The 25,507-nt window shown below is 42.9% G+C and overlaps 1 protein-coding gene across 3 annotated transcripts; it reads left to right on the forward strand.

The window, feature by feature from the left end:
* On the forward strand, window positions 1-25,416 carry UBAC1 (UBA domain containing 1). Of its 3 annotated transcripts, none has more exons than XM_082492453.1 (10): window positions 1-437; window positions 7,086-7,206; window positions 9,326-9,399; window positions 10,686-10,793; window positions 11,865-11,982; window positions 12,691-12,799; window positions 14,261-14,492; window positions 15,603-15,689; window positions 16,564-16,702; window positions 19,252-19,446. In XM_082492453.1, exons 1-10 carry the CDS (start codon window positions 300-302, stop codon window positions 19,365-19,367), a joined length of 1,242 nt encoding a protein of 413 aa, XP_082348579.1. In that variant the 5' UTR covers window positions 1-299; the 3' UTR covers window positions 19,368-19,446. The 3 variants fall into 3 exon arrangements, with proteins under 3 accessions (XP_082348579.1, XP_082348580.1, XP_082348581.1); XM_082492454.1 differs by having other exon boundaries at window positions 11,880-11,982; XM_082492455.1 differs by lacking the exons at window positions 15,603-15,689; window positions 16,564-16,702; window positions 19,252-19,446 and adding an exon at window positions 25,177-25,416.
* The last annotated feature ends 91 nt before the right edge of the window (window positions 25,417-25,507 follow it).

Consider the following 25,507-nt stretch of genomic DNA (forward strand, 5'->3'; position numbering starts at 1 on the left):
CGCGGGAGCGCCCCCGTCCCCTGGGAGGGACCGCCGGGCCGAGGCGGTGACAGGAGCGCCGGGGCTGGGGCCAAGGCCGGGGCAGCGCGGCGGAGCCGGGGCAGCGCCGCCGGGGGCCCACCGAGCTCCCCCTCTCCCAGCGCGGCCCCTCCGGGCTCGCCGCTCCCCTCGGGCCTGGCGGGGTCACCTTCATGGGCGGGCGGTAGCGCGGGGCCCGGCGCACGGCGGTGCCCGGGGCCTGGTGAGGAGGCGTCGGCGGGACAGAGCGGGGACCGGGGACGGCGGTGGGGCCCGGGGCCATGTTCGTGCAGGAGGAGAAGATCTTCGCGGGGAAGGTGCTGAGGCTCCATGTGTGCACCATGGAGGGCGCGGAGTGGCTGGAGGAGGTCCCCGAGGACACCACGGTGGAGAAGCTGAAGGAGCGATGCCTGAAGCACGTAAGGAGGGGTGTCCCGTCCCTTCCCCCCGGGGCCGGGGGCCTCCCCCGCCGGGCTCCCGGCTCGTGCGGTCCGCTGGGAGGGAGCGGCGAGCCCTGGGAGGGTGTGAGGCAGAGATAGCGCCGAAATCTCTGCGCTTTCTGCCATACCCGGCGTGTTCTGGGCCGGGACTGAAAATCGTGGTCGGGGTGGAGGGCAGGCAGGACTCCGTGTGAACTAAACAGATTTTTCCAAAACCCTGTAAACGTCTTTTTTTTTTTTTTTTTTTTTTTTTTTTTTTTAGTGGCTCAAGTAAACAAGTGGTTTTGTGTTCTGGTTTCTTGTTTTGCCTGGTCTATCACCCCCCGCAAATTATGTGAAACGGTTCCATATGGAAAGAAAATGCCCCTTTCAAGAGTTTTGTGCGTTGGAAAAGGAGGATTTTGGGGGAAATTACTTTGCAATCTTTAGTTACGAATTTGGCGTATGTTTTGCGGTAGAGTTAAGAGACCACCAGCTCCTGCATGCACTTTATGCACTGGTCACTATGCGTTGCAAGAGGCTGGTGTACTTACGTCTGATGATTTTCCCTCAGAAATTATAGCCTGGATTGTTTCTTCTTTATATTTAAGAACAGACGAGGAAAGCCGTAACTGTGGAGGAGAACTTCCCTTTTCTGAAAAAGTACTTAGCACACCCTTAGCCTGTGTTGGCGCAGTAGCTAGTGGGATATTCGGTGGGGAGGTAATAGACTGGTCTAATGCTCTCCCTGTGCTCTAAGCAGTAAGATCTTAATGGACGTGTCCAAAGGGTAAACTACTAATTGCTGTCTGGAAGAAAAGACGTGTGAGAACGCATAGGTACAGTCTGTAGAAGCTGAGCTGGAAATCACAGTTACCACTGGTGTGTTTGTGAGTGTTAAATTTTAAAACCAGTTGTTTCAAAACTATTGGACTGAATTTTGAAGATCTGCTATGACAGTGTTTTATGTTAAAGCAAAAACATGATTGAAAACAGCAGCGTGTAAGGTTGTGACCCGTGTCCAGGACTGTCCTAAAGTCTGCCATTCTGGAACCCACTCAGCGTGGTCTGGCAGCTTGAGTCGCAACCTGCTGAATTTCTCACTGAGAGGTTTGCTGAGAGATGTGTAACTTTTCAGTGGCAAAAGCAAGAGCCTCTACTCCCATCTCTGGGAGTACAGTTTACTAAACCACATTTAATAGTGGGGTTTTGTCTTCAAAGTCTTGCAATGACTTTTTTTTTTTGTTTTTTCCATAAATCACAGTTGTAATAGGAGAACGTACCTGTAATATGTAGTTACTTAACACCTATTTGAAGGGTAACAGGTTTTATTTTCTGAAATAGCACGCTGTGAAGGACGGGTGGGCAGCAGCCCAGGTGCCCTCTGCCTTGGGGCTGTTAGTTGTTTGCTTTCAACTAGAACCCCTGGAAACTACAGGTCACAGCACACGCTTTTTTCTTGTCCCATAGTCTTTGGAAGTGCTTTTGAATTTAGGGATGAGAAGGGCTACATTTGGGTTTTCTCGCCTGAGGTAGGAGTGATCCTTCTTGAGGGAAAATGGGGGTGCAGAGCTCCCCACACTCTTATGTTCCTGAAAGAAGTCTAGTGCTCCCCTCTTGTCCCTCTTCAGCGCAGCTGAGTGATTAAGCAGAAGAGTGGTACAAAGACTGCCAAAACAGGGTGGGGTAATGATTACATGCATATGTGCAGAGCTGAAAGGCCTTTAATTATCAGGAAGCTTAATTGAATAGATGCTCGCATTGCAGAGCGAGTCAGGGCAGAAGACAATTGATAACTTGGCATGATGTTTGATTTCATTCTCTCTGCTGCTTTGTGGTAATGGTATGGATTTGCATAACCATTATAGATAATATATAGTTTTATGGAGAGGAAAAATAGAAATGGAAAAATCATGACTCCTGATCATGGGTATGTTGCAATGAATCTTGATAGCACCTTGAGATAATTTATGCAGTCATCTCTTGTAAGATGCTGATTACTATGTTCCCTGAAGTATTTGAAATCATTCTTTCAGGAAGCAGAGGAAGATAATATTTGTAAGAGATTTGAACTAGGAAGGTGGCCACCTTTCTCTCCATAACATTCAAATGCCTACTGGTCTCCGAAGCATCACTCTTGATGTCTTTTTTTTATTCTTGAATTTTATACTTTGGGGTTTTTTGTTACAGTTAAAGGAAAAAAACAAAACAAAAAACAACCACCAAAACCCCACTAATTTAATCTCTTGACCTGTAACAATTTAGTTTGTTAAACTGTTGCCTTTACTTATGCTGTGTATGGGGCCAGTGAACAAATATCTGATAATAAATTGTTTTCCTTCTACTTGTTGTTGAACTTGTTTCACCATCAGAATGTTCTCTCAGAACAGTTGCTTGCCCCTGCTCAAGGCCCCACCACCTCAGCGGGAGCACAGCTGGCAGGAGCGGGCCCTGAGCTCTCTTGTGGTTTCCTTAAAAAGCAACTGTCCAGAATTGAGAAGGGTCAGCTTAACCATGGAAACTCAAGCTTGACTTAAATATTTTTATGATCCATAATTCTTGTGCCCAGTGTTGACAGGCCAAGGCACAGCATTGGCCAGCGGTGCTGTAGACAGTCCTTGTTCTGATACTCTAATTACAGGAGACTGCTTCTCACTGAAGCTCAGCAGTACTTCAGAAATACTGATGTAAATTGTGGTCATGCACTCGGGGCGCACAGATGTGGGCTGTATGTGTATGTAAGCTGTACCTCTAATTTTCCTGGCAGCGTGGGGCAAGCTTTTAATGCTTCTGTGCTTCTGTTCCCCTTTTTCTTAAGCTGTCTCAGTGGTACTCCCCTGGGTTTTAAAGTATGATAAGGAGTATCTGTGGAACAGAGATGCAAGGTGCTAGTTCTCAGAGTACCAAGATAAGGTAGGTTCATGCCCCTGGGCGTGTTTTGGATACTTTGAGGGATACAGATGGTTTAAGCCACCCAAGTTTAGTAGTAGGGGGTGTCAGTACTATTTTCAAATGTTTCTGTTAAAGCATTTCTTGTTTGCTTTTATTTTCTTATTTTAAAAACAGAAAGCCTTGTGGATTATCAGGATTCCAAGCTTCACAAATAGCATTTAGCATCACCAAGGCTTACAATTTCAGCAGTTGCTCAAGGCACCTGTGAACAAAGGTTTCTCACCTGTCTGGCAAAGCAGCCTGCCATGAACTCCAGTGTTAAAGAAATGCAAATATTTATGCTGGAAGCAAAACCATGAAACAGCAGGTCACCTCCTTGCAATCCTTTTGCACAAAAAGATGTGGGAGAGCTGTCTTTGCCAGCATACTGCACCTCTGATTGCCAAAGGAGCAGTGCTCCTTAACCCCAGCCGTGTCCCGCAGTGTCCTGGGGCAGCAAGGTGCATCCTGATTTCTCATCTTCCTTTCACTTGTGTGACAGATGCTTCCTCTGCACTGTGCATGGAATTCCTCTCCCCCTTACCACTCTCCCTCTGGATTACCAGCGCTGTTCTCTTGGAGCAGGAAGATGTTTTCATTTACACTTTAAAGCATTGTATTTAATACAAAAACACTGTATTTGGGCAGATATGGTTCTCGCGAAGCAAGATTCCATAGTGAGATCTGATGATTGGTGGTGGTAGTTCCTGGTGGGCTGTTGACAGCTACTAGAGGCATTGCCTGTTAAGATGGCCTTTCTATTTCCAGGGCTTGTTAAAATTATAAGATAAGGCAAGTATTTCACTGAGCAGTCTCTTTGATATATGTACTGTCTATACATGCCTTATTGTTCTGTGCAGTTGTTAACAAAGTGGTTATAGGAACAGGAAGTAAAAGCAGGTGTCCACGGGACTTTCTTTTAAAACAGTAACTTCTATTTTTTTCACTTACACTTTTACCTATTAGTGTTATGATTGCACGCACACACCCCTTTATATGTGCTAGGGGGGGAAAAAAAAAAAGGATAATAGGTCCATGTCATGTCCCATCCTGTCCCACCCCAAACATACACCTCCCAGCTCCCATTTTCTTGCTCTTCCTTTTGGGATCTGACAAAAAGGATCAGTAACAGTAATATTTTGAGCTTGTTTGGAGATGTGTTCCACTGATGTACTCTTACGTGTTTTGGGTAACCTATCAGATCAATTACAGGAGGTACTCCCAGCTTCTTCTAGGTTTTAATGCATTCTTTGGCTTTTGTTCAGCAGTTAATATGCTGAAGGGTTGGTAAGAAGCTACTGTTACATAAAGCAGGACTCAAACATTCTCACCTCCATCTTACTGAGGCATCAGAACTGTACAGAAGTTCAGATGAGGAGTTGAAGATCTATCTGTGTTGAAAACAAGGGCGTTATGTTTGGAAACGGAGCAGGTAGCTGAGTGTTTTCCATCAGTTGCAGTCACAACAGAAAAGGTGATGGTGGACTAAAAGGGTTCCTTTGAAGGAGGCTGGTGATGAGTATTATGATGAGCAGGACTAAGTGCTACATCAAAGCGAAGCACTGATTTCAGTGAGGTTTCTGGAAATGTCTCTGTTATGTAAGGGTGAACGCTCTCTTCTGCAAACATGCCAAAAGTGGCTTGGTAGAAACATGTATTGAAGGAAGTGTCATTAAAAACTGTTTTATGTGAGCAGAGCAGGTGAGGTGAGTATTAAGTGTCCTATTTTGTGGTGAGAACAGCAGCATCAGTTTTGTTTTGGTAGGTTATTTTTAATTTTGCCTTTCTGGAATTGCAACCACTATGATTTTTTTTTTCCACTCAAACAAATTAGAAGCCTCCAGATGCATTAACGTAATGTTCTTGAAATCTATCACTGTGGATCTGGGAGTCACTCTGGTGGGAAGATGAGTCAGTTCAAGGCCTGTGTGTGCACATGCTCTACTTAGGATTTGAACTTGATTTCCTAGTGAATTAATTGGCATAGAATTTAGAATTGTAACAAGGAATTGAGCACAGCATTCATATATGGAAAAAATTACTTTATGCCGATTATTTATGATTGGGAAGAAAAGTTGTGAATATAACTTTTATTCAGCACTTTCAGCAGGAACCCAGGTTAGGGCTCCAGCAGCCAAACCTGTTGATTTCAGCTTGAGAAGAGGTGCAGAAACTGCTCTTTCCTTCCCAGTTTAAGATCAAGTATACCAAAATCACTGCTGGCAACTGAACTGGCTTGTTTAGTCTGACAGTGTGTAAATAATAATTATTAGATGAAGCAGAGAGTCTCTCCTCTATTTTGACACTTAGTTACAAATGAGAAACATACTGCATTATTATAGCCTTCCCTTCTGCAAAAACACTGGATGCTCTTTGTAGACCTGCATTCTTAGTTCATGATACTAATTGCTACCCTAAGATTTCTCATAGAATACCAGGTTGGAAGGGACCTCAAGGATCATCTGGTCCAGCCTTTCTTGGCAAAGCACGGTCTAGACAAGATGGCCTGGCACTCTGTCCAGCTGAATCTTCACAGTGTCCAATGATGGGGAATCCACCACTTCCCCGGGGACAGTATTCCAATGGCTGATTGTTCTCAGTGTGAAAAATTTTCCTCTTGTGTCCAATCGGAATCTCCCCAGGAGGAACTTGTACCCCTTACCCCTCTTCTTTTCCATGTGATTCCTTGTAAAAAGGGAGTGTCCATCTTCTTTGTAGCCACCCTTTAAATACAGGAACGTGGTGCTAAGGTCTCCCCTAAGCCTTCTTTTCTCAAGGCTGAGCAAACCCAGTTCTCTCAGCCTTTCCTCAGACAGCGGGCTTCCCAGTCCTTTCATCTTTGTGGCCCTTCCCTGGACCCTCTCCAGCCTGTCGGCATCTCTCTTGTATAGTGGGGTCCAAAACTGAACACGGTATTCCAGGTGTGGCCTGACAAGCGTGGAGTACAGTGGCATAATGACTTCTTTGTCTCTGCTGGTGATGCCCTCGTTGATGCAACCCAGGACCCTATTGTCTGTCTTTGCTGCTACAGTGCACTTCTCACGAAGAGTGAGTGACCCTAGCGATCTGGTGCAGAATTAAGGTAGCTGTGGGTCCTAGAGCATCCTTGATTTGCTGCAAATCTCCATAGGCCTGGCTGTAGGACCAAGCACTCAGAATTAAGTGTGATAGAGATGTACTGTACTGCAAAAGTATGAATCCCCTCACAGAGGCTGGTGTCCTTGAAGGGCGCATTTGGGGCAATTGGGCTGTAATGTTAGGTCTTTGAAACTGTTTAAAGAAGGTTGGGGTTTTGGTTTTTTTTGTTTGTTTGTTTGTGTTTTTTGTTTTTTTTTAGAGCATCATAACCAGTTGGCAATTAAGTCATAGAATATCTCAAGTTGGAAGGGACCCGTAAGGATCATCGGTTTCAACTCCCTGATGTAGCTATGAATTTAACAGCATCAAGGAAGGCAGGCTAGAATCCTTCCTTTTGTTGATTATTCTTCCCAGCCAGGAGCTTGGATATGCAGGTAGAAACCTACCACAGGCAGTGTTGTTTACAGCACAACTCAAGCCTCAGTTTCTTTCTGTGCACTGACCTCTAGCTTAAGCCATTGAGAAGCTAGTAAATGATGGTCCAGTTTGTATGTGGAGAATCTTCAATGCAAGGTCCAGTGATTCATGCAGTGGGCTTATTTCTGTCGTCTGATCTTCATTATTTATTATCTACTGCAGTGTGTACCTGGCAGTTTGGAGGATCCAAAAACCATGACACATCATAAGTTGATACATGCTACTTCTGAGAAAGTGCTGACAGACACCAAAACAGTGTTGGAGGAAAACATTCAAGATAGAGGTAAGATTGCCTGTTTTTTAATCCTGTTAGCCTGGAAACATGAGATTGGAACTCACCTAATAGTGAAACACAGACAGTAACCTTCTTAATGTCTGCTCTGCTTTGACATAGGAAGCTAATAAGGTGGCAAAGAAGGAAGAGGAAAAAAGACTTCCTCCCCTCCTCTCCCCACCCTGAGACAGCACCTTGAGCAGTTTGCTTTTCTTCACTATTCCTTTTAAGAGTTGAAAAGGAATTAGGAGTGTTCATTAAGTCACTAAATTAAACAGATTATTTTTATCTCCTTTTAAAGGAATTCTTTTAAACCTCTGGGGCAGCATTTATCCTTCAATATGATTCAAAAATAGTTGTCATCACAGAGTATTCCAAGACGTATAACCTAGTGCTTTTGGGGGTTTCTTGAGGTTTCCAGGTCAAGCAGAAGGACGGCTGCTGAAGTGTATCTGAGTGTCTGCAGTTTAGATCTCATTCTGTCCTCTGCAAACATAGGTCAGAATCCATCACACTATGGTATCACTGACTACAGTAGAATATGTGAGGTGTGTATTTGCCCCTGAACTTTAAAGGTGCAAAGGATAAAGGTGTAAAGGATTAATGTGCAACAAAAGTTCTAAAGATGAGAGCTGGAAGTCAGTTTTTACTAGACAGCTTAAGCTAATGGCCCCTTCTTCGAGATAAAGGCGGTGGTGCAGAAAGTGAGAGAAGCAGAATTGCTGTAGTCTGAAATATTGTCTGAACCAGAAACTCAGCACGAGTAGAATTGCTGGGGTTTTGCCTGAGTTCATGCAGGCTGGAGAACTGCTACCGTGAACATGAGCGGTTTGGTGTCTTTTCCAAGGCAGTGTCACTTATCACCTTTAGAGCTGAACAGGAGCGAGAAGTGCCATCACAGGCAAAGGCAAGGGACAGCATTTTTGCTGATTGGTGGTGTATTATTTCCAGGCGAGGTGCTGGCTCCTACAGAGTTTTGAATTGCAGTTTGCAGCAGCTAAGCAGTATTAACTGTTTAGTCATAGTAAGCTGTCATGCGAATGCCTCTTCACTCTTTTCCTGTGCAATGTGCTCTGCCTTTCATGTGCCTGGCTTGTCAGGGAGACAAGATTGCAGCCAACAGCTGATCACCACCGGCTGACTGCACAGGGCAGCCAAGAGTCAGCATGTGGATCCTTTCGCGTTCTGGTCAGCTGGACAAATGAGGGTTAACAGCCTTCGCCAGCTGTTGCTCTTGGCTGTTATGTGCTGAGCCAGACCAAGGAAACTTCTTGTGCAAATCGTGCTTTGTGTGCTTTTTACCTGCTTAATACAATGAACTAAAAACTGCGTGTCAAGCTGTATCTGGCTGAAGGACTGCAGGTGCTGCACAGGCCTGTTTTGGGCTCTTAACTACTAGTGTGTCTGCATCTTTCCACCCTTAGAATGTATGTGGTAGTAACTGAGGTGCTAGAAACTTGTAAAGTATCACATGATGCCTAGAAAAAGGGTGCCATGTAAGGGGAAAGTATTAGACTTAAAGCCCCAAATCAAGCTTGTTCCGGGTCATGTGGGATATCTGCAACTGGACTTGCTTGCCCTCAGGACTTGCCCGGGTGGGCCACCAGTGATGCATTCCTGCTATAGACTGTGAATCGCTCTACTGCTGTTTGCACGCAAAGGTGAGCTTCAGCCTGATACTGGAAGCTCTTGGCACTTGCCTTGCTGCAGTTGAAGAAAGGCCCCAGCTTAGACCAAACCCTGTCTCTGCTGCTTCCTTCTTAGTGGAAGCACTGAAAGCGCTGGTGCTTTCTTCTTATAGTGAGCCAATCGATGTACTATTAATGTACAAGACAACTGGAGCCTGTAATACCCTTTCTTTAATGATGTTGCGTGAGGGGAAGAAACCAGTAACGCTCAAAGCATAGCTAATAATGGATCATGTTTTGAATTCACTGCACACTAAGGAATTGCAAATACTGAAGGGGAATGTGTAAGGCCATACAGGTTTTTAAGTGTGAAAAAGGTCTGATGCTACAGTGGCATTAATACAAAATGGATCTCCAGGAAAAATTGAATTTGTGAGGTATCTTGAAGGAACTGTTTTCACATTAGGAAGTAATGTATTTCAGTATCGTTCTCTTTCTAGATGTCTTGCTTTTAATAAAGAAGCGTGCGCCACCTCCACTCCCCAAAATGGCAGAAGTGTCAGCAGAGGAGAAAGTGAGTTTGAAAGACTTCTTGACTTAACCTTTTTGATTAACTGCTTTATTAATGAGCTGCAGAAGGATTACTGTGGTATACTCTTTTGTTTGTAGAGGCAAATGCTGTCAGTTAAATTCTGCAGAAATTACTTCATATTTCCTCCAAACTTTGAGGAAGCTGATTTTCCATTTTTAACTTTGGTTGTGAGAACATTTGCCTTAGAATAAGACATGAAGATACACTCTATGGAAGTCATATAGATTTGATCTTTGAATAAATGTCTAATAACCATATACATGTAGTTCAGCAGGTGCCTTGATCTGTCTCTGTTTGAAAACCCAATAGAAATACGTTGATTTGCTGTCAGGCTGTCTTCTGTCTTTATCTATGTGTGGCTTGTCACCCTCTAACTGGGTCTCTAGAGCAGAAGTGTTGCCCCCCTACTATCATTTTTTTAATTTATTTTATCGGAATGTAATTGTTACTGAGGGTCAGTGATGCCCATGATGATGCTTATGCACGAGTGGTACTGCAGTTGATGTTATTGCATAAACACTTTGAGGGATGCTTGTGCTTGACACTGTGAATTTCTAGGTCTCTCTATTTTGTCCTCGCACAGCTTTGTTTCTTCTTGCTTCCTGTAGGTATTGGTGTATGTCTTTATCCCTTCCTGTAGGTATTGGTGTATGTCTCTCTCTTCAGTATGATCTTGCTGTGCAGATTGTCACTGTAAGAGCATAAGTTATAAGACTGGGAAATATTTATAGTTTGTACCCTGCTATGTTTTGTCCTGGACTGTAAGCATGTACTGAAAATCCAAGGCACTGTATATCTCTGCATGATACTCGCAAGCAGCAAAGCACTTCCACTGTGAAGCAGTTAAGTGTTAGTCTGTGCACAGTATCGGTACATCTCTCGACAAACCGTGCGTTTGAAGAGAGCAGGCCATGTGGAGCCATGTGGAGCAGAATATGGCCCTGGGCACTGAGGCCTCTCAGTTCTCTCCATGTTTGATTCATCACTTTCCCTCTTTATGCTGGAATCTCCCTGTGTGTTTAGATAACAGAAATAGGTATAAGGACTGAAAGTAGGGCAACCCTACAGCTCTGGTTTTGCTCTATCTTTGCAAAATTATACTGGTGCTATTAATCTGTTGTATTGCCAGACTGCTGTTTCTCTTAGTTGCAAGTACAGAGCACTGCTTGATGCCTTGGTGAAGAATATGAAGCTGCTCTCCGCTATGCTGTGTTCTCTGTTCTGTGGATAATGGCTTATGAAACCTGATCATGTTTCCTATCCTTTAGAGGAAACAAGAGCAGAAAGCTCCTGATAAAGATGCTATTCTCAAAGCGACTGTAAATCTGCCCCCTCGCAATGCAGATCGCACTGTGGCCCATCACAACATGAGGGATGTAAGTATTAGACTTGATTTCTTTAACTCACACGTTAACATCCAAATAGGCTTTTGTCTTGTATAACTTTTTCTCTTACATGTGAATGTGATTCTCTTTTCTCCGTAAAAGAAATTCGCATGTCTGTAATGTATATTAAAGTAGACAGCTTAAGATTTAGACACAGGTCATACTGTTTAGTGATAATAAAACGCTGTTCTAAATTATGATTTTAAATTTTCTATTTGTCCATGTAAGTATATTTGTCTCGGTAAGCATATTCAAGATCTGGCAAATGTGAAATTAGGGATTTTTATTTCTCAGTCTTAAATAGTTCAGGTGTTTGCAGTGGTTTTCTTCTCTTCCACAGTTTTGAAAAGAGAAATTGGGCATAAATTTTGAATTCAGTAATCGAATGCCGATAGTCTGCAATGCTTCTAACTGTGTCTTCAGCAGTGTGGGGACTGCTTTTACCCTTCTGTACTAGTAGGGGTATGAAGCAGCAAATCTGCCTACGTACTGCGTCCTGTCAGAGTGCCCTAGTAACCTAAAGGGGACAGTTGGCATTTAAGCTGTTTAATGGCCAATATGACCTACTGAGCATGGCATTCTAAAAAACAAATGTCCAACTGAAAGGAATTTGTGATGCCTCAGTTTAGAAAACAGCTTTGATCTATGTTGTTCAAATTTAGATTACTAGAAAGCAAATGGTAGACCGGGAAGACTCATTGCTTCACGGAAGCAAGTAGCACTGGTACGGAGCTACTGTGACTGTCCTCTTACAACACTTGTGCAAGGTGGGAGCCGAAGTGTTTCTGTGAAGCAATGAGTTTTCTTGAACACTGCACGTCTTGTGGTGGTACTGGGTGGCAAGCTGTGGTAGAAATAAAAGGACCTTTCTGCCCGGTAGCTTTTACTTATGTGTAGCACTTCACAGGAAAGGCCCAGTGCTTCTTGAAAGACTAAACAATGAAAATAAAGCCCTAATAAAACAACCATCTGTACAGGGGGCCAGACTATGCTGAGATACTAACAATAGATATATTAAGGTTTAATGATGTCTGGTAACTTCCTGTCTAAATGTTTTGACAGTTTCCTTTTTTGCAGTTCCAGACAGAGCTCCGGAAGATCTTAGTGTCTCTCATAGAAGTTGCACAGAAATTGCTAGCGCTGAACCCAGATGCAGTTGAACTGTTTAAGAAGGCAAATGGTATGAACCATGTATCTTTACAGTTACCAGTTCAATCCTGGGAACGTGTTCACTTCCATAGCGGAAAAGTGGGCTCGCAGAGTGAAGTCCACACCTTGATGTAATAGCAAAGCTACTACAAACTTTGTGGCAAAGATTTCGCCTTGTGGATATAGATTGTATAAAACTTGTGAATTTATAAGGTTCCTTTGTGACAGATGAGAAATTCAATTTAAAAATAAAATCATTAGTAGTGGAAAAAATTGGAAAACTTCACAAGTTGTACTTTAGGGATGATAAAGAATAGTTAAAAATGCACAAGGAGCTAGTAAAATGAGGAGAAGGTGTAGCTGTTGATGTAGTTTGTGAGAAATGCTTGCCCTTGAGATTTGCTACGAACAGATCCAACTTACTTTCTATGTAAATGATAAATAGATCTTAAGTGAATCTCCTGCGTATTTACTTATGTGGTCCATGTGAGAGTTAGTTGTCTTTTATTTGAGATCTTGAACACATCTGGACAAAGTCTTTGTCCTGGAAGAATCTATCCGAGCCAGACCAAGCTGAGTGCAGCAAATTAAATGATGAGATAGCAAACTCGGGGCAGAAACAAAAGAAGGGATGGAAGAGAAGAATGGGGCTTGAACTTAACACATGCCATTCCATTGAGAAAGGGGTTTATTTTAGCTTGAAGTCAATCTGAACATTGTTTTGTTTGTGTATGTGTAGCCATGCTGGATGAGGATGAGGAAGACAGAGTGGATGAGATAGCTCTGCGACAGCTTACAGAAATGGGGTTTCCAGAAAGCAGAGCTGTCAAAGCCCTTCGATTAAATCAGTAAGTGTACCCAGCACACTGCCTGTAAATTACTTGATATGGTTAAAAAAAATTTGCATTTTTTTTCCTAAAGTCTCCTTATGTGGGTCACCTAAAACTAGGTTGGAAAAAGCATTAACTCGAAGAACAGTGCTGCCTCAGGCAGCGCACAGGTGCAGATGGCGCAGGGATGGGGAAACATTGCTGTACTTGCTCTGGAAAGAATAGCTGGTCTGCAGTTCACAAAGCTGGCACTGTTTCCTGGTATTTAACTCACATTTTCTTCCGCTTTTAGAATTCAGGTTTCACAGAGACAAAAGCAAACCTAGCCCATCCACACTGGTTTTTCAGCTGTAGAAAAATACTTTGTGCTGATCTGTTAAAAACAAGAATTCCAAGAATATTGTGAAGTCCAGATAGCAACTGTAGGAAAATGAGAACTACATTGCCTCTGCCCTAAGAAGAATCAGCTGTACTGCCTCGGTCCTGAGAGGGGTTTGTTGGGCCTTTCTCAAAAATTTTAATGATAGAGAATCCACAACCTGTTCCAGTCACTCTTTTCCAGTATCTCTCTCTTGTGGCTCAGAAGGACTTTCTCCCCAATGTCCTCCATCTTTGATGTTGTAACTGAAAAGCCCAATAGGCAAAGGCTCTCCTTTCCTTTCTGTGAATGTGTAATAATTCCCATGCATCCAATTAAATTACATGTTCAATTTCCCTATCTTTGCTTCCTCTGTATTCATTGGGAAGAGAGGTGTTGGGGTGCTCTCAAGATCCCTTAGCTTGAGCACTTGGCACTGGATAGCAAGTGACCGTATTATGATCATGATGGTTGATGGATGATCCCTGGGGCTGGCCTAGCCTCTGAGGGATCACAGATTTCTAAAGTCAGAATGGAAAAAGAACAGTGGTATGTGACCAAGTGCAATTGCCTGTGTTGAATTTTGCTCTTGCTCGAGGCCTATTGTGCACATGTAATGTTTTTCACCCCTTTTTTTTTTTATGTTGTTAATGGCATTCCTTGATCACTGGTTGGATGTCTGAGAGAGATCCCCTTAAGAAGCAACAAAGCAGCTTTCATTGGAGATGTGGTTCCGTGTAAATTTGGAACATGCTTTGTTTGCGGTTTTGTCAACAATTGCAATTAGTCAGTGTTTGTCTGTTGTGAAATAACACAGATGACATGGAGAATTAGGTGACTCCCTCAGAAATGCCTTATAAAATCTGGGTTGCAGCTGTCCAAGTTGAACTTCATTCCTCTGTCTTCCTGGCTTCAGAGAATATTGTGGTGTCCTCAGTGCACAGAGAATTAAGGTGCTCTGAGATTTGCTCCAAAACTTTGTTATTTATGACTTTTCAGATACTAATTAACCTGCAAGTCAAGTCAATATACCATGGGAATAAATGCAAAGGCAAATGTATGTGGCACAGTACTGTACATCTGGAGTGTTTCTCATCCCTGTTTTTTTATTTGCTTTTCAGTATGTCAGTGACGCAGGCCATGGAGTGGTTGATAGAACACGCAGATGACCCGACAGTGGATGCTCCGCTTCCAGGTCAGGCTCCATCAGAAGCCACAGCTGAAGCCGGTGCATCCTCTGCTGAAGCGACTGCGGGTCCTAGTTCAGAAGCGGGTGGGGAAGAGGCCAAGGATGAGCTGACAGAAATATTCAAGAAGATCCGGAGGAAAAGAGAATTTCGTCCAGACCCACGAGTACGTGCTGTTTATCTCGCCATATAACTGTTAGCATGGGAACGGACTGTGTGGGCACCATGGAATCCAAATAAATGTTTAGTGAATAAATGAAATGGGCCATCTGGGTAGATGTATATTATGCTGTCTTGACAGTATTTTAGTGGAAGTCTTCAGGGACTGTTTAAATTCAGGTTGCTGAAAGGGATATTACCTAATTAATGCACGGCTGTCTCAGATTGCAGTATCTAAATTACTGACACTGTTACTTCTGCACCTGAAAATTAACTGATGAGACTGAAACGAGATGCAAGACTCCTGACATTGCTTTTTATGACTGCTGTCTAGGAAGGAAGTGTTGCAGGACAGGAGTAGGTCCTTTTGCTGTAGAAAAGGACAGAAACCCATTATTGTATTTAGGGGAGAAAGGGAAATTATCACCAGAAGATTTAAGTCTTGCAGCAAATGCAGATGTTAACCTTTCTTCCAGAACACAGTATTAGCTGAAGTGAAAACATATGTTATCACACCGTAAACTCACCAGGAGGTGCTCTTTAGAATCTAGCACTTTGTTTTTACAACTAGCTGTTTCTTGAGATTTTGGTTAAAAGCTGCGAGTGTATTTGACCTGGGTACAATTTGTAAATGATTAAACATTCTCATAACAGTATCTAGGTATGTTTGTCTAAATGCACAATACTCGCTAGCAACACAATAAATCCAGGAAGTGAAATGAAATTGAGTGAATAGAACTACAAACGCATGTCAGCCTGATCTGTCAGTGAGATGTAAACAAAAGCTTTATGATATGAGAGCAGTTCTAAAATAAGGTGTTTCTGTCCTGCTTTTCTCCTTTCTAGCCCAGGTACACTTGCTCTTTGTCCTGCATTCATTTTTAAGGGTAGGAACTGTCATCACACTTTAAGATTTATTCCTCTTCCATAATACTAACACTTTTGATGTAGGGTATTTGAAAACTTTTTGTAGATGAGGTTACTTAGTGGTCTACAAATGGAAACAATGGGATTTTTTTATCCCACAAAAAGCTCCTCCACAGAAGGTGAGAGGATATGATTGTTCTCATTTCTGTTTTAAATGTTACATTTATTAAGCTGTGCAAATCTGATATAGGCTGTCATTGCCCTGATGGAAATGGGATTTGATGAAAAAGAAGTGGTAGATGCACTCAGAGTAAACAACAACCAGCAAAATGCAGCTGTGAGTACAATGTCATTTCTGTTCCTTATTGCTATAATAGTCTGTTCAGCTGATTCTTTTCATTGTTGGATTGGTTGATGTTATGATCTGTCATAAAGCCCAACTGTTACTGGAGATGAAATGAGCACTATATATTCTATGCCTCTTTCAAATTATATACACAACTAGAATACAAAGGGTTTAGACTTCTTAAGAGGAACTCGGCATGTGTGAAGTTGAGGCTGATCTGGCTGGGGCAGCATATGTGGATGTTCAAAAAGCTTTTGAGAAACTCCCTCACCAGAGTCTGCAAAAGAGATCATGCAATCATGAGAAAGGAAAAGGTATTCCCAGTAATTAATAACTGATTAAAGGACAGGAATAAATGATCAAGCAAGAGATTCAAACCATGCAGTGTGTAAATTACCATTCTGCAGCAATGCATTCCACAGTTTATGGAATCGAAAAATAGGAAGGTTTTCAAAGATTATCAGTCCCCTGCTAATGGATGATATGTTAAGGAAAATTATGTGGACACGGCTGACAGCCAAGGAATCTTCTCTTCTTAAGCATCCAGTGCTGGCCACTGTTAGAGAGGGGATATTGGGCTGGATGGTACTTCAGGCTGCTGCACTGTAACCATGTTGATGGGGCTCTCTTTGAGGTAGTACGTAAGTAAGATAACACACACATTCCCAGCACTGCTGCTGTTCCTGTTGAAATAAAGGTGTGGGAGCAACACACAAATTACTAGTAATCCAGTGTGAAAAGAAGTCTCAGTCTTTAACTGTGCAAGGAAAAAATATTTTTAATGTGCCACATCGTCAAAACTTTTGAGACACTCATTCTAATGGAATCGGTCATGAAATCTGTTGTGCCTGGTGATTTCTTTCAGTGTGAATGGCTGCTGGGAGACAGAAAGCCTTCTCCAGAGGACTTAGATAAGGGAATTGACACCAATAGCCCTCTCTTCCAAGCCATCTTAGAAAACCCAGTGGTACAGTTAGGGCTAACCAACCCTAAAACTCTACTAGGTAAGTCCTACTTGGGTTCCTGATATGTACACACTGTCGCTGTAGTTGCTAGGAAATAAAAACAGAAACTGGATGATGACAGCACACTTTGTGAGATAGGTGCAGCTCTGTACCCTTTTCCTCACTTTCAGCAACTGTATTGTTTGTTTGCTTCATACTGCAACTCAGCTAAACCCAGAACAGAACTTGGGGCTGTCCCAGAAATGATGCTAATTCCCCAGGCTACTGGATTACACTTGCTGAACTCGGAACTTTAATAGCTGCTGGCTGCAATGCTTTTGTGGATTTAGGAGACCTTTTGTGTGCTCCCTTTGGCCACGAGGGGAAAAATCAGGAATGTCTGTCTAGAACACTGATTATTTCACAGAAAAAACAAGGCTGTCTCCTGCTGTACAGCTTATTGTGTGCTGAAGCCTGATCATTGAGACAGAAGATAACTTGTGGAAGAATAACCAAACAAGAAGTCTGAGCGAGGGCCTTGCCTATCAAAGTTGAGATAACATCTGTGAAAATATACTTCGTTCTGCTTGAGTTTCAGCTCCGCGGTAAAGTCTCTGTGTTCATGGTCAGAAAAGCTGTGAGCACAGCAAGTACCCAGCTGATGAGCCTGACAGTGAGACCGAAATCTCTGATGAATTGGTCTCTCTGACACAGGAGGATGGTACAGAAGAATGACATTGGCTCTGTGATGTATATAAAAAGTTTTGCATTTAGTCTTTGGCTTCAAAATTTATTTGAAGACTTGCTTTTAAATAAAGGGTGTATGTGCAGCTCTTTCAAGAGAGCTTTTAAAAATACTACTTTAAATGTAATTAGGAGAGTTTGCAATGCAAGCCTTTATATAATTCAAGAGCAGAACCTTCCCACCCTGATTTCTGAACAAATGGTCTCCATTTCCAACAAGGGTTCCACACTGCAGCTCTGAATATAAATAGAAAATGAAATGCCATTATATGTGCTTGTAAAGCTTGGATGAACATCAGAGAATATATTCCTAATGATACATCTGCAAATTGCTTATGTCACAGATCTTAATAATGAATGTTTGCATTTAATTAGATACTTACAGAATGTTGGTAAATCTTTAGTTTTAAGCTTTTGAACCTGTGTAAAAGAATATAGTTAAAGTGGTGATAAGTGAGCCCTGTACTTTATTCTGGGTTTTTCTGTAGGCATGCAGCGTGACCTTGAGCAAGGTACTAATGGTGAGCGTTTCAGAGGTGCTGGGTACTTACAGCTCCTGCTAATGTCAGTTGGAGCTTTGTACTCTAATGCTCCTGGGGAAAATTAAGACACTGACCTTGGTGCCAGTCTGCCAGACTCTTACAACACTGACATTTTGGTGACTTCTGAATAGGTCAGATGTGCAACTGCTTTTTTTGTCCTGTTCCATAATGACTGCTCCAAATGTCCAGTAGTCCAGCTCAGTGTCTGTCAGAAGACTTATAAATTATTGCCTGGACCATTCTTCTGCCAAATTTGCAGCTCAGTTCTTGCAGTAGCTGTCTGGTTCTTTCAATGTAAGTCGAAGAGTGAAAATTAGCACATTTGAAAAAACAAAAATGACAAAGCTTATCATAAAGACAGCTGTGTATAGAAAGAAAAAACTGCTCTTAAATACTTGGATTGCTGTTGCTGTTCAGAAATGAAGGGAGCTGTTCTATACAGATGGCCTTTCCCCTTCTGCCTGGGTCTAGGCAGGTGGAACTTTCTGCCACCCTCTACTCTCCAAACACCAGGAAGGAGAAAGAAGTTGCTGTTCCGAGGGAAGATGCTGCTTCCCTTCTGGCTCCAGGGGCCTCCTGAAAAGAGAGAGCTCTGAGATTTGTGGACTCAAGGGGCTACACTTTTGCTGGCTCTGCTGCTCCTTCCTGGGTAGCCTTTGGCATACCTGCTGCTTGTTTTGCTGGCTTAATTTTCTTTTCTGAGATGTTATGAGCGAGTAGCTATAGGACAACCAAAGTGCAGCACCGGAAAGCGAAGGGCAGGGGGGTGACGGTGCTTTCTGTGAGCTGTCTTGGTTGAGTAGCAGAGCGGAAAAAGATAATGGTGCAAGAACCAGCCGTTAAGAAATCTAGGCTGGGATGTGGAAAATCTTTGATCAGAAGAGTGGAGTTGCAGAAGAGTCTTCCCACAGGAGTATTGGCAGTAAATGACCCAGTGCTATGATGGGCATTCATAAATGGATGGATTGCATGGCATGTTCCCTGCTACTGCATGTAGGCATTTGCTAAGGCTTTAGCTCTTCAAACCCGTGTCCTTGAGGTTTTGTAAGATGGACTATAATCCAGGCTGAGTATTTAATCAGCCTCTGTCTGCAGTGAATTTAATGCTGAGGAATGGGGAAAGCATAACAGCCTGTAGCGTCCCAGGCTGTGGAGACTTAGGAGTACAAATGGTGAATGTATTATTCCTGCGATTTTTGGGTGATGCTTGCCCACTGCCTTTGAGTTGCAGCTGTTTCTAACTGTCCTGTTGTTGAAGCATCCCAAACATGGAAGCTGTTGCTGACTAAAGGACTGAGTGTCGCAATTTCCATCTCTTGGCAGCCTTCGAGGATATGCTTGAAAACCCCTTGAACAGCACTCAGTGGATGAATGATCCAGAAACTGGGCCTGTCATGCTACAGATCTCTCGAATCTTCCAGACGCTGAATCGCACGTAGAGGGGAATGCCAGTCCACTGTGCCGCTTCCTACTGTCCCTCACTTCACCTTCTCCTCGACGGGAGGGCGCATGGATTGTCTGGGGAGGGGGACGGATGGAAGGGGAGGGGGGGAGATCCTGTCTGAATGGGTCTCTCGCACGAGAGCTTATGTAGTTATGGCCAACTGAAGTTAATTGCCTTGTGGATTTAGTGTTAGTGGAAGAGGTTTGAAGACTTGTTTATGTTTGCAGGTATTAGGTTTAAAATACAGTATATCAAAAAATAGGAAAAGGTTTTGTGAAAACAATTACGGATCTGATTGTTGGAAAGAAATATGATATTGCTTGTTAAAAAGGCCTGTGACAATAGTTTCTAGCCAGTTTTGCTAGCATCTGGCTAGTGTTTACAAAAGGTCACTGACCACTAGCATAAGATATTAATCATCTCCATACAGTATTAATTTATGGCTATATCAAATTATAAAATGCTTTTTTAAATTGATTCTTAAGAAATGTTTTTTAAAAGTCCAAAATTGGGAGAGCGAGCACGTTTCTATCCAGACTTGTTTATCTTGCATTATAATTTAAACAGGATAATTCAGAGATGGAATTCTTTTAATAAATAGCATTACTTTTTCCTATTTATTTTCTGCCTTAGTGTTGTTCCAGTCCCACAGTGGCTATGCTTGTAGGAGATTCTCTGTCGGCTACATTAAAGATGCAGTATCTTTCACAGCAGAATGCGCTACACCGAGACGGATTCTCAAGTAGGCTGCAGTTCATAAGTTCATGCTCTGCCATATCCTAACGCAAGGAGGGATGTATTCATGTAGTGGGTTTTTTCCATTTTTATGTGCACGGTTTTGGAGAGGGAGACTTTTGGGTTTTGACTTTGTTTCAAACCGTTTACAAAAAAAACCAATTAATTGCATGGGGTTTTCATTGGTGATCTGTAAAGAAGCAGGGCTGCTTAGGTTTTTATCTTGTTTCACGTATTTAAAAGCACGCTTGAAATTATCCTCTTTGAGATAGAAGTGGTTTTTCTTGATGCTTATTTTTACCTTGGAAATACCAAGAATATCAGGCTGTGTTTTTTTTTCTATTTTGTCCAAAGACTGACTTGAGATTTCAGACAGGAGTTGTGAGCTTTTAAGGACAGAACTCACTGGTAAATACCCAGCAAGTTTTTAAGGTTGGGCTCTGCAGGTGTTATTTTTTTTAACAGTCTGACCAAAACTGGGTTTTGTTTTCAAATTAGTGAAACATGATTGACATCTGTTATAATCCCTCCCATGTCTTGTGTTTCACAGCCCTTGTTTTGGAAAGGCAGGCTAGGCAAGACCTGCCTCTCCAAAATGCAGAGGAACCAGGTGCAGACCCTGTCCTTAAATAGCACAAAGATCTCCTGTCAAGTAGAGAGATCCTGAAGAGCTCTACAAGTCACCTTTTTAGGTGTGGGTTGTTTGGGGTTTTTTTAGTGCAGTTGGGTTTTTTTTAAACAAAAATGCACCAAGATGCAACCCGAAACCCTGCAACAAGTTTTGGCCTGAACTTGGCATCTAATCTATGCTGTTATGCAGTCAAGGCGCTGAAGTTGCCAATTTCACATAATTAATATGAAGGGTGGGGGAATCAAAACAGCATGAGATTTTATCTCAACTGACTATCCCAAGATATTTTTTTTTTTTTTATTATTTGTGAGTTCATGTTAAGCTTTCCAGTTCGTGACTGCTGAAATACTTACTTCCACACTTAAAAATGCCATGCTTCATAGAGATGCTGCTTCTGTTCAAATTGGGACGGTAAAACCAGTTTCCTGGACTCTCGCTAAGAACAGATTGACAGCATGACATTAAGTTGTAACCTTGCCTTATAACTGTGAAAGCCCGGAACCTGATCCTGCAACCCAGTGAGTTCAGCACAACTACTCGTGAGTAGTTGTGACTGAATGTTGTAGTGTTATGAAAGGTTTTGATTATTTTGTCCACTTTTTTTTTTTCTTGCTCCCTGAAGTTTTTTGCCTGTAATACTTCCAGAAGACGCTATTACTTGAAGCTGTTAATGTTAGAGGCACAAGTCCTTTTCTACCAATCGGGATTCTTGTAAATATTCCTTCAAATGAGTGTTTTTAGAAGGCAAAGGTGGGAAAAACTACCCTGTAGTTTGGTGGAAGGTTTTTTTGCTTCTGAATGAATAAGTACAGGTTCAGACTTATCGAACAGATACTTTGGTGGCAGTCTTGGCCTTTGAAGAACGTGAAGGCTTGTTGAAATGCTTCTTTTGATTTCAGTAATAAGTTATCAGACTCTCGAGTGGCTGTAGGGCTTCCAGACTGACCAGGCAAGGATCACCTGTCAGCTTTAGAGTCCTCTAGAAGTTTGGTATCTGGTTCGCTGGTAGAACCTAGGGGACTAGCCGTATGGCAAGAGCGAGCAGCCAGTCTTGCCTGTACTGGCACAGGAGGAGCTGCCCCCAGGACTGTCTGTTGCCAGGACAATGTGGATGATGAACTTGAACCAGCTCCCCAACTTTGAGGGGGTTGAAGCTGGGTACATTCCTGGTACGCGGTGTCTGACCCGCTTTGGAGGCGCAGAGTGGTTCGCTTCGAAGGGTAAAGGTTCTGTCGCTTGTGTATCTCTGCATCAGCCCCACAGCGATGGGATCAGAGTGTGATGCTGCCAGGACCCGCTCGTGAACCGTGCGTGTTCGTCACTGTCAGTTTGATCGTGGCGATAAAAGTTACCAGAGCTGCCTCCCTTGGTATGCCAAAATGCAATCAGTGCCACTGAACCTTTTATAAAGTAAGGGAAAACAAAAAAAAAAAAAAAGCATCAGTAAAACAAATCGTGCTTATGTAATAGAAGAAGGTAAGAATGCCCGGGTTCAACAACATAACCTACTGAGCAGTTAGAGACCTTAGGGATAAAGGACTACTGCATCTTTAAAATGCTTGAAGGCTTGAGAATATGTGGTTATTTCTGGATTTCGTTATTCCAGAGCTCAACACTTAAGCAGCTGAAGTGTTGGAGAGTGTGTTCTTCCTCATCTGCCAAACAGTTTTCTTGCTTGGTATGGCTTTAAGGATGGCTTAAACATAGCCCTGCTTATCTGTCAAAAACTTAGTTTCCAGTGGCAAATAGCTAAAAGAGGCCAAAACTTTGAAAGAGGCTAGAACTTAGGAGGTATGTTGTTTGTGGCATGGCATAGGAGTTGACTTAAAACAAGGAAAATATACTCTTGGGGTTAAACGAACACTTGAGGAGTTGATCAAGACGTCAGTGGTGGTGTTGGGGTATGAATTAGTGGCAGACTGGGGAGCTGGGTGTCCCCACCACGCCTGGGTGTACTGCTGCTTCAGCACGGTAAACGGAGGGCGGCGTTAAGTCCGCTGTGCTTGCAAAGGCATTGGTTGGCCTAATTTTTACAAAACATGCAAAAAACCTGAAGGATCGCTGCTGTTGAATCAGAATGCGCAGGTGGGTCTCCAGGCACAAGGAGTGTGTGTGGTGAGAGCTTTGCCTGGTGATAAACTGTCCTGTTCTGTTGCTGAAGGGAAGAGGACTGGTGGAGCTGGTCCGTGAGCCAGTGAGAGGTCCCCGAGTGCATGGGAAGAGAAAAAAAAAATTGTTTTTTAAAAAAAAAAAAAAAAAAAAGTTTTTGTGAGGAAGAATTACTCATAGGAGTAAGGATTTACAGGTTCAGGTCCCGTGTGTGCATCTCTGGTGTTCAAGTTATAACTAGCAAAGACAAGTCGTATTTAAGTGTGTCATAACGTGGTCATGGGAATATTTGGAAGGCTGTGAAATGGCGCAGTAAGGAAGTGGGGCAGTAGGTGACTAATACAATGTCAGTTTCTTACAGTTCTAGCTCTTTGCCCCATCAGTTGATAGGGACAATCTTCTACCTTTTGATATTACATGAATCTTGAAAGCTAGCTATTTATTTAAATATATATAACTTATAATTTTGTCATCAAAACACTGCTATTTTTAATAGAAATGTACTATATGGAAGTTTGTTCTCAGGGCTTCATATTTATACTCTCTTTATAGGGGGATGCATTTAAAGGGATTTGGGGAAAAAACACCAGTGGCCACTTTACCACTCGGACCTTGATTGTCTTGCCCTGTGAGCCTGAGCTAGCGTAACTCCTAACGAACCTCTAGTCTCTGGTCCAGCCCAAAGAATCTGCCAGTCCTTCTCCCCCCGTGAGCAGTGACGCGAGTCCTCCCTTAAGATCACTGCACCCCTCTCTGGCAATGGTAATGCGAGACTGCCCTGCTGCTTCCCAGTTCCCTGATCCTCACACCGTTTCAGGGACGCTTCCGTTCTCCATGCAGCTGGAAAATTAGCTTGCACGGTTTCTAAAGCAGTCATCAGTGCTCTCCGGCTCTTCTGGGGCGGTGCAAGGTTCGCTCCTGTGAATGCGCAGAAACCTCCGGCTAATGGCTTCTTTTTGGCTGCTCGCAGCCCCTGTCGCAGGTGTGTCCCAGAACCTTGACCCCTATTTCTTTCCTCACTCTCCTGGAACCAAACTTGTCTTTTGGAGATTGATCTTCATATCCAAGAAACACTTAAGTGGTTATTGAAATCCTTTTTAGTTGGGACTGTTACAATTTTTTATTTTTTTTTTTCTCTTAGGCATTGTGGTTCATGGGCTGAGGATCTTCTAATATATTTTGAAAGTTGTTTAAATAAGCATTGCACCAAACGAATGTATAGTGACTGTCAGCAAATATTGCCTGTGGAGGGGAGACAGAGGTTACCAGTGATCTCTACTGCAGTGGCAATTTTACAGAAGCAGCGTGCACAGGATAGGGAGTGTTTCATCCAAAGTAAATACCCCGTTTTTCTACTTTTAATAAATAGCATTTTTATTAACTAGCAGAACAGCGGTGCTTGCAGCTGGGTATTTCCATCTGATCACAAGTCCTTGTGCTTTGAGGCATAAGCAAACCACTGACTGTGTCCTCCTCTCTGCGCCGATTATTCCTCGGATGGATTCGTGCTGGCGGTTGTCGGGGGGGGGGGGGGGGGGGGGGGGGGCGGTCGGTGAGCTCGGCCGGGGTGACAGTCCCCACCTTCCCGTGGAGGAAACAGCAAGCGGTGTGTCTTACGTCTCCGTGAATGTGCTGTCACGGTGGTGGTTCTCGCCTGCATCCTGACATCTAGGTATAACAAAGGGGGGTGTTTTTAAGGACCTCTTGCCCCCTGGACTTGAAGATCCTTAATGCAGATCCTGTTTGCAGCATGTGAACTTCAATAAATGTAAATGCATTAAATTCTTACTGAATTTGGGTATAGTTTTATATCATGCTCTGGGGATAGGGAAGAAATTGGATCACGTTTTAAACTAAGCCCTACAAAACAAAATGTCTTTGTTGCAGCAGGTAACAGAGGCCTGTAGAGATTTTTAATTTGCATATTTTTATCATAGTTTAATGAACTGTACAAGAACGTGATTTGTTATCCAGCACTTACCACAAGGCAGCACCAGTAAAATTATATTGCGAGGTACTGACTTAACATTTTTCATTTCACCTGTGCATAAAATAATTAGGTACAGCATATGATAATTTTTATATGGCACTGACACTGATGTGTGGCATGCACAGCTGTTTCTAAGATGTAACGTTACTTTTATGAAGCTTAACTAGGGCGGCCGTCGCTGAGCCTGTGGAATTCAGGGTTCATTCTGGACGTGCTCCCGTGGGTCGCCGCGCTCTCCCTGAGCGGCAACACCGGCAGGCTTTGCTCCTCTACAGTAGCTCTTTAGGCAAAAAGCAAGAAATGCTACTAATTTTTTTTTTTTTTTATCCTTTTAAGCAGTCACTGCTATCTACTGCAATATTCTTGGAAGTTACAGAGGTAGTTAGCAAAGCCAGCCCCGGTCAGACTGAAACGATTGCGTACCTTCAGCCTGCGGAGAAGTCGTACCCACGAGGGAGACCAGAATGAACGCTGAGTCTTTAAACCTGCTCACACACACACACACACACACTGAAGACACTGATGTTATGTGTGTTGTAAATTTATAATATATCTTAAAAATAAAGGTTTTTTGATTTATTACAAGGTATTCTGAAACATCATTTTCAGGAGTGGCAAAGGTTTATGAATCCCCATGGTTCAGTGTTCCTTGCATCTGCAGACGGCTGGA

The sequence above is a fragment of the Vanellus vanellus genome (genome assembly GCF_965231255.1).
Source record: "Vanellus vanellus genome assembly, chromosome: 18".
Lineage (NCBI taxonomy): Eukaryota > Metazoa > Chordata > Aves > Charadriiformes > Charadriidae > Vanellus > Vanellus vanellus.

Excerpts from the sequence above, each read along its gene's own strand:
- UBAC1 (XM_082492453.1), top strand. The coding sequence starts at position 300 with ATGTTCGTGCAGGAGGAGAAGATCTTCGCGGGGAAGGTGCTGAGGCTC. Across the intron at positions 438-7,085 it reads AGGAGCGATGCCTGAAGCAC|TGTGTACCTGGCAGTTTGGA; the intron begins GTAAGGAGGGGT and ends TATCTACTGCAG. Across the intron at positions 14,493-15,602 it reads AATTTCGTCCAGACCCACGA|GCTGTCATTGCCCTGATGGA; the intron begins GTACGTGCTGTT and ends AATCTGATATAG.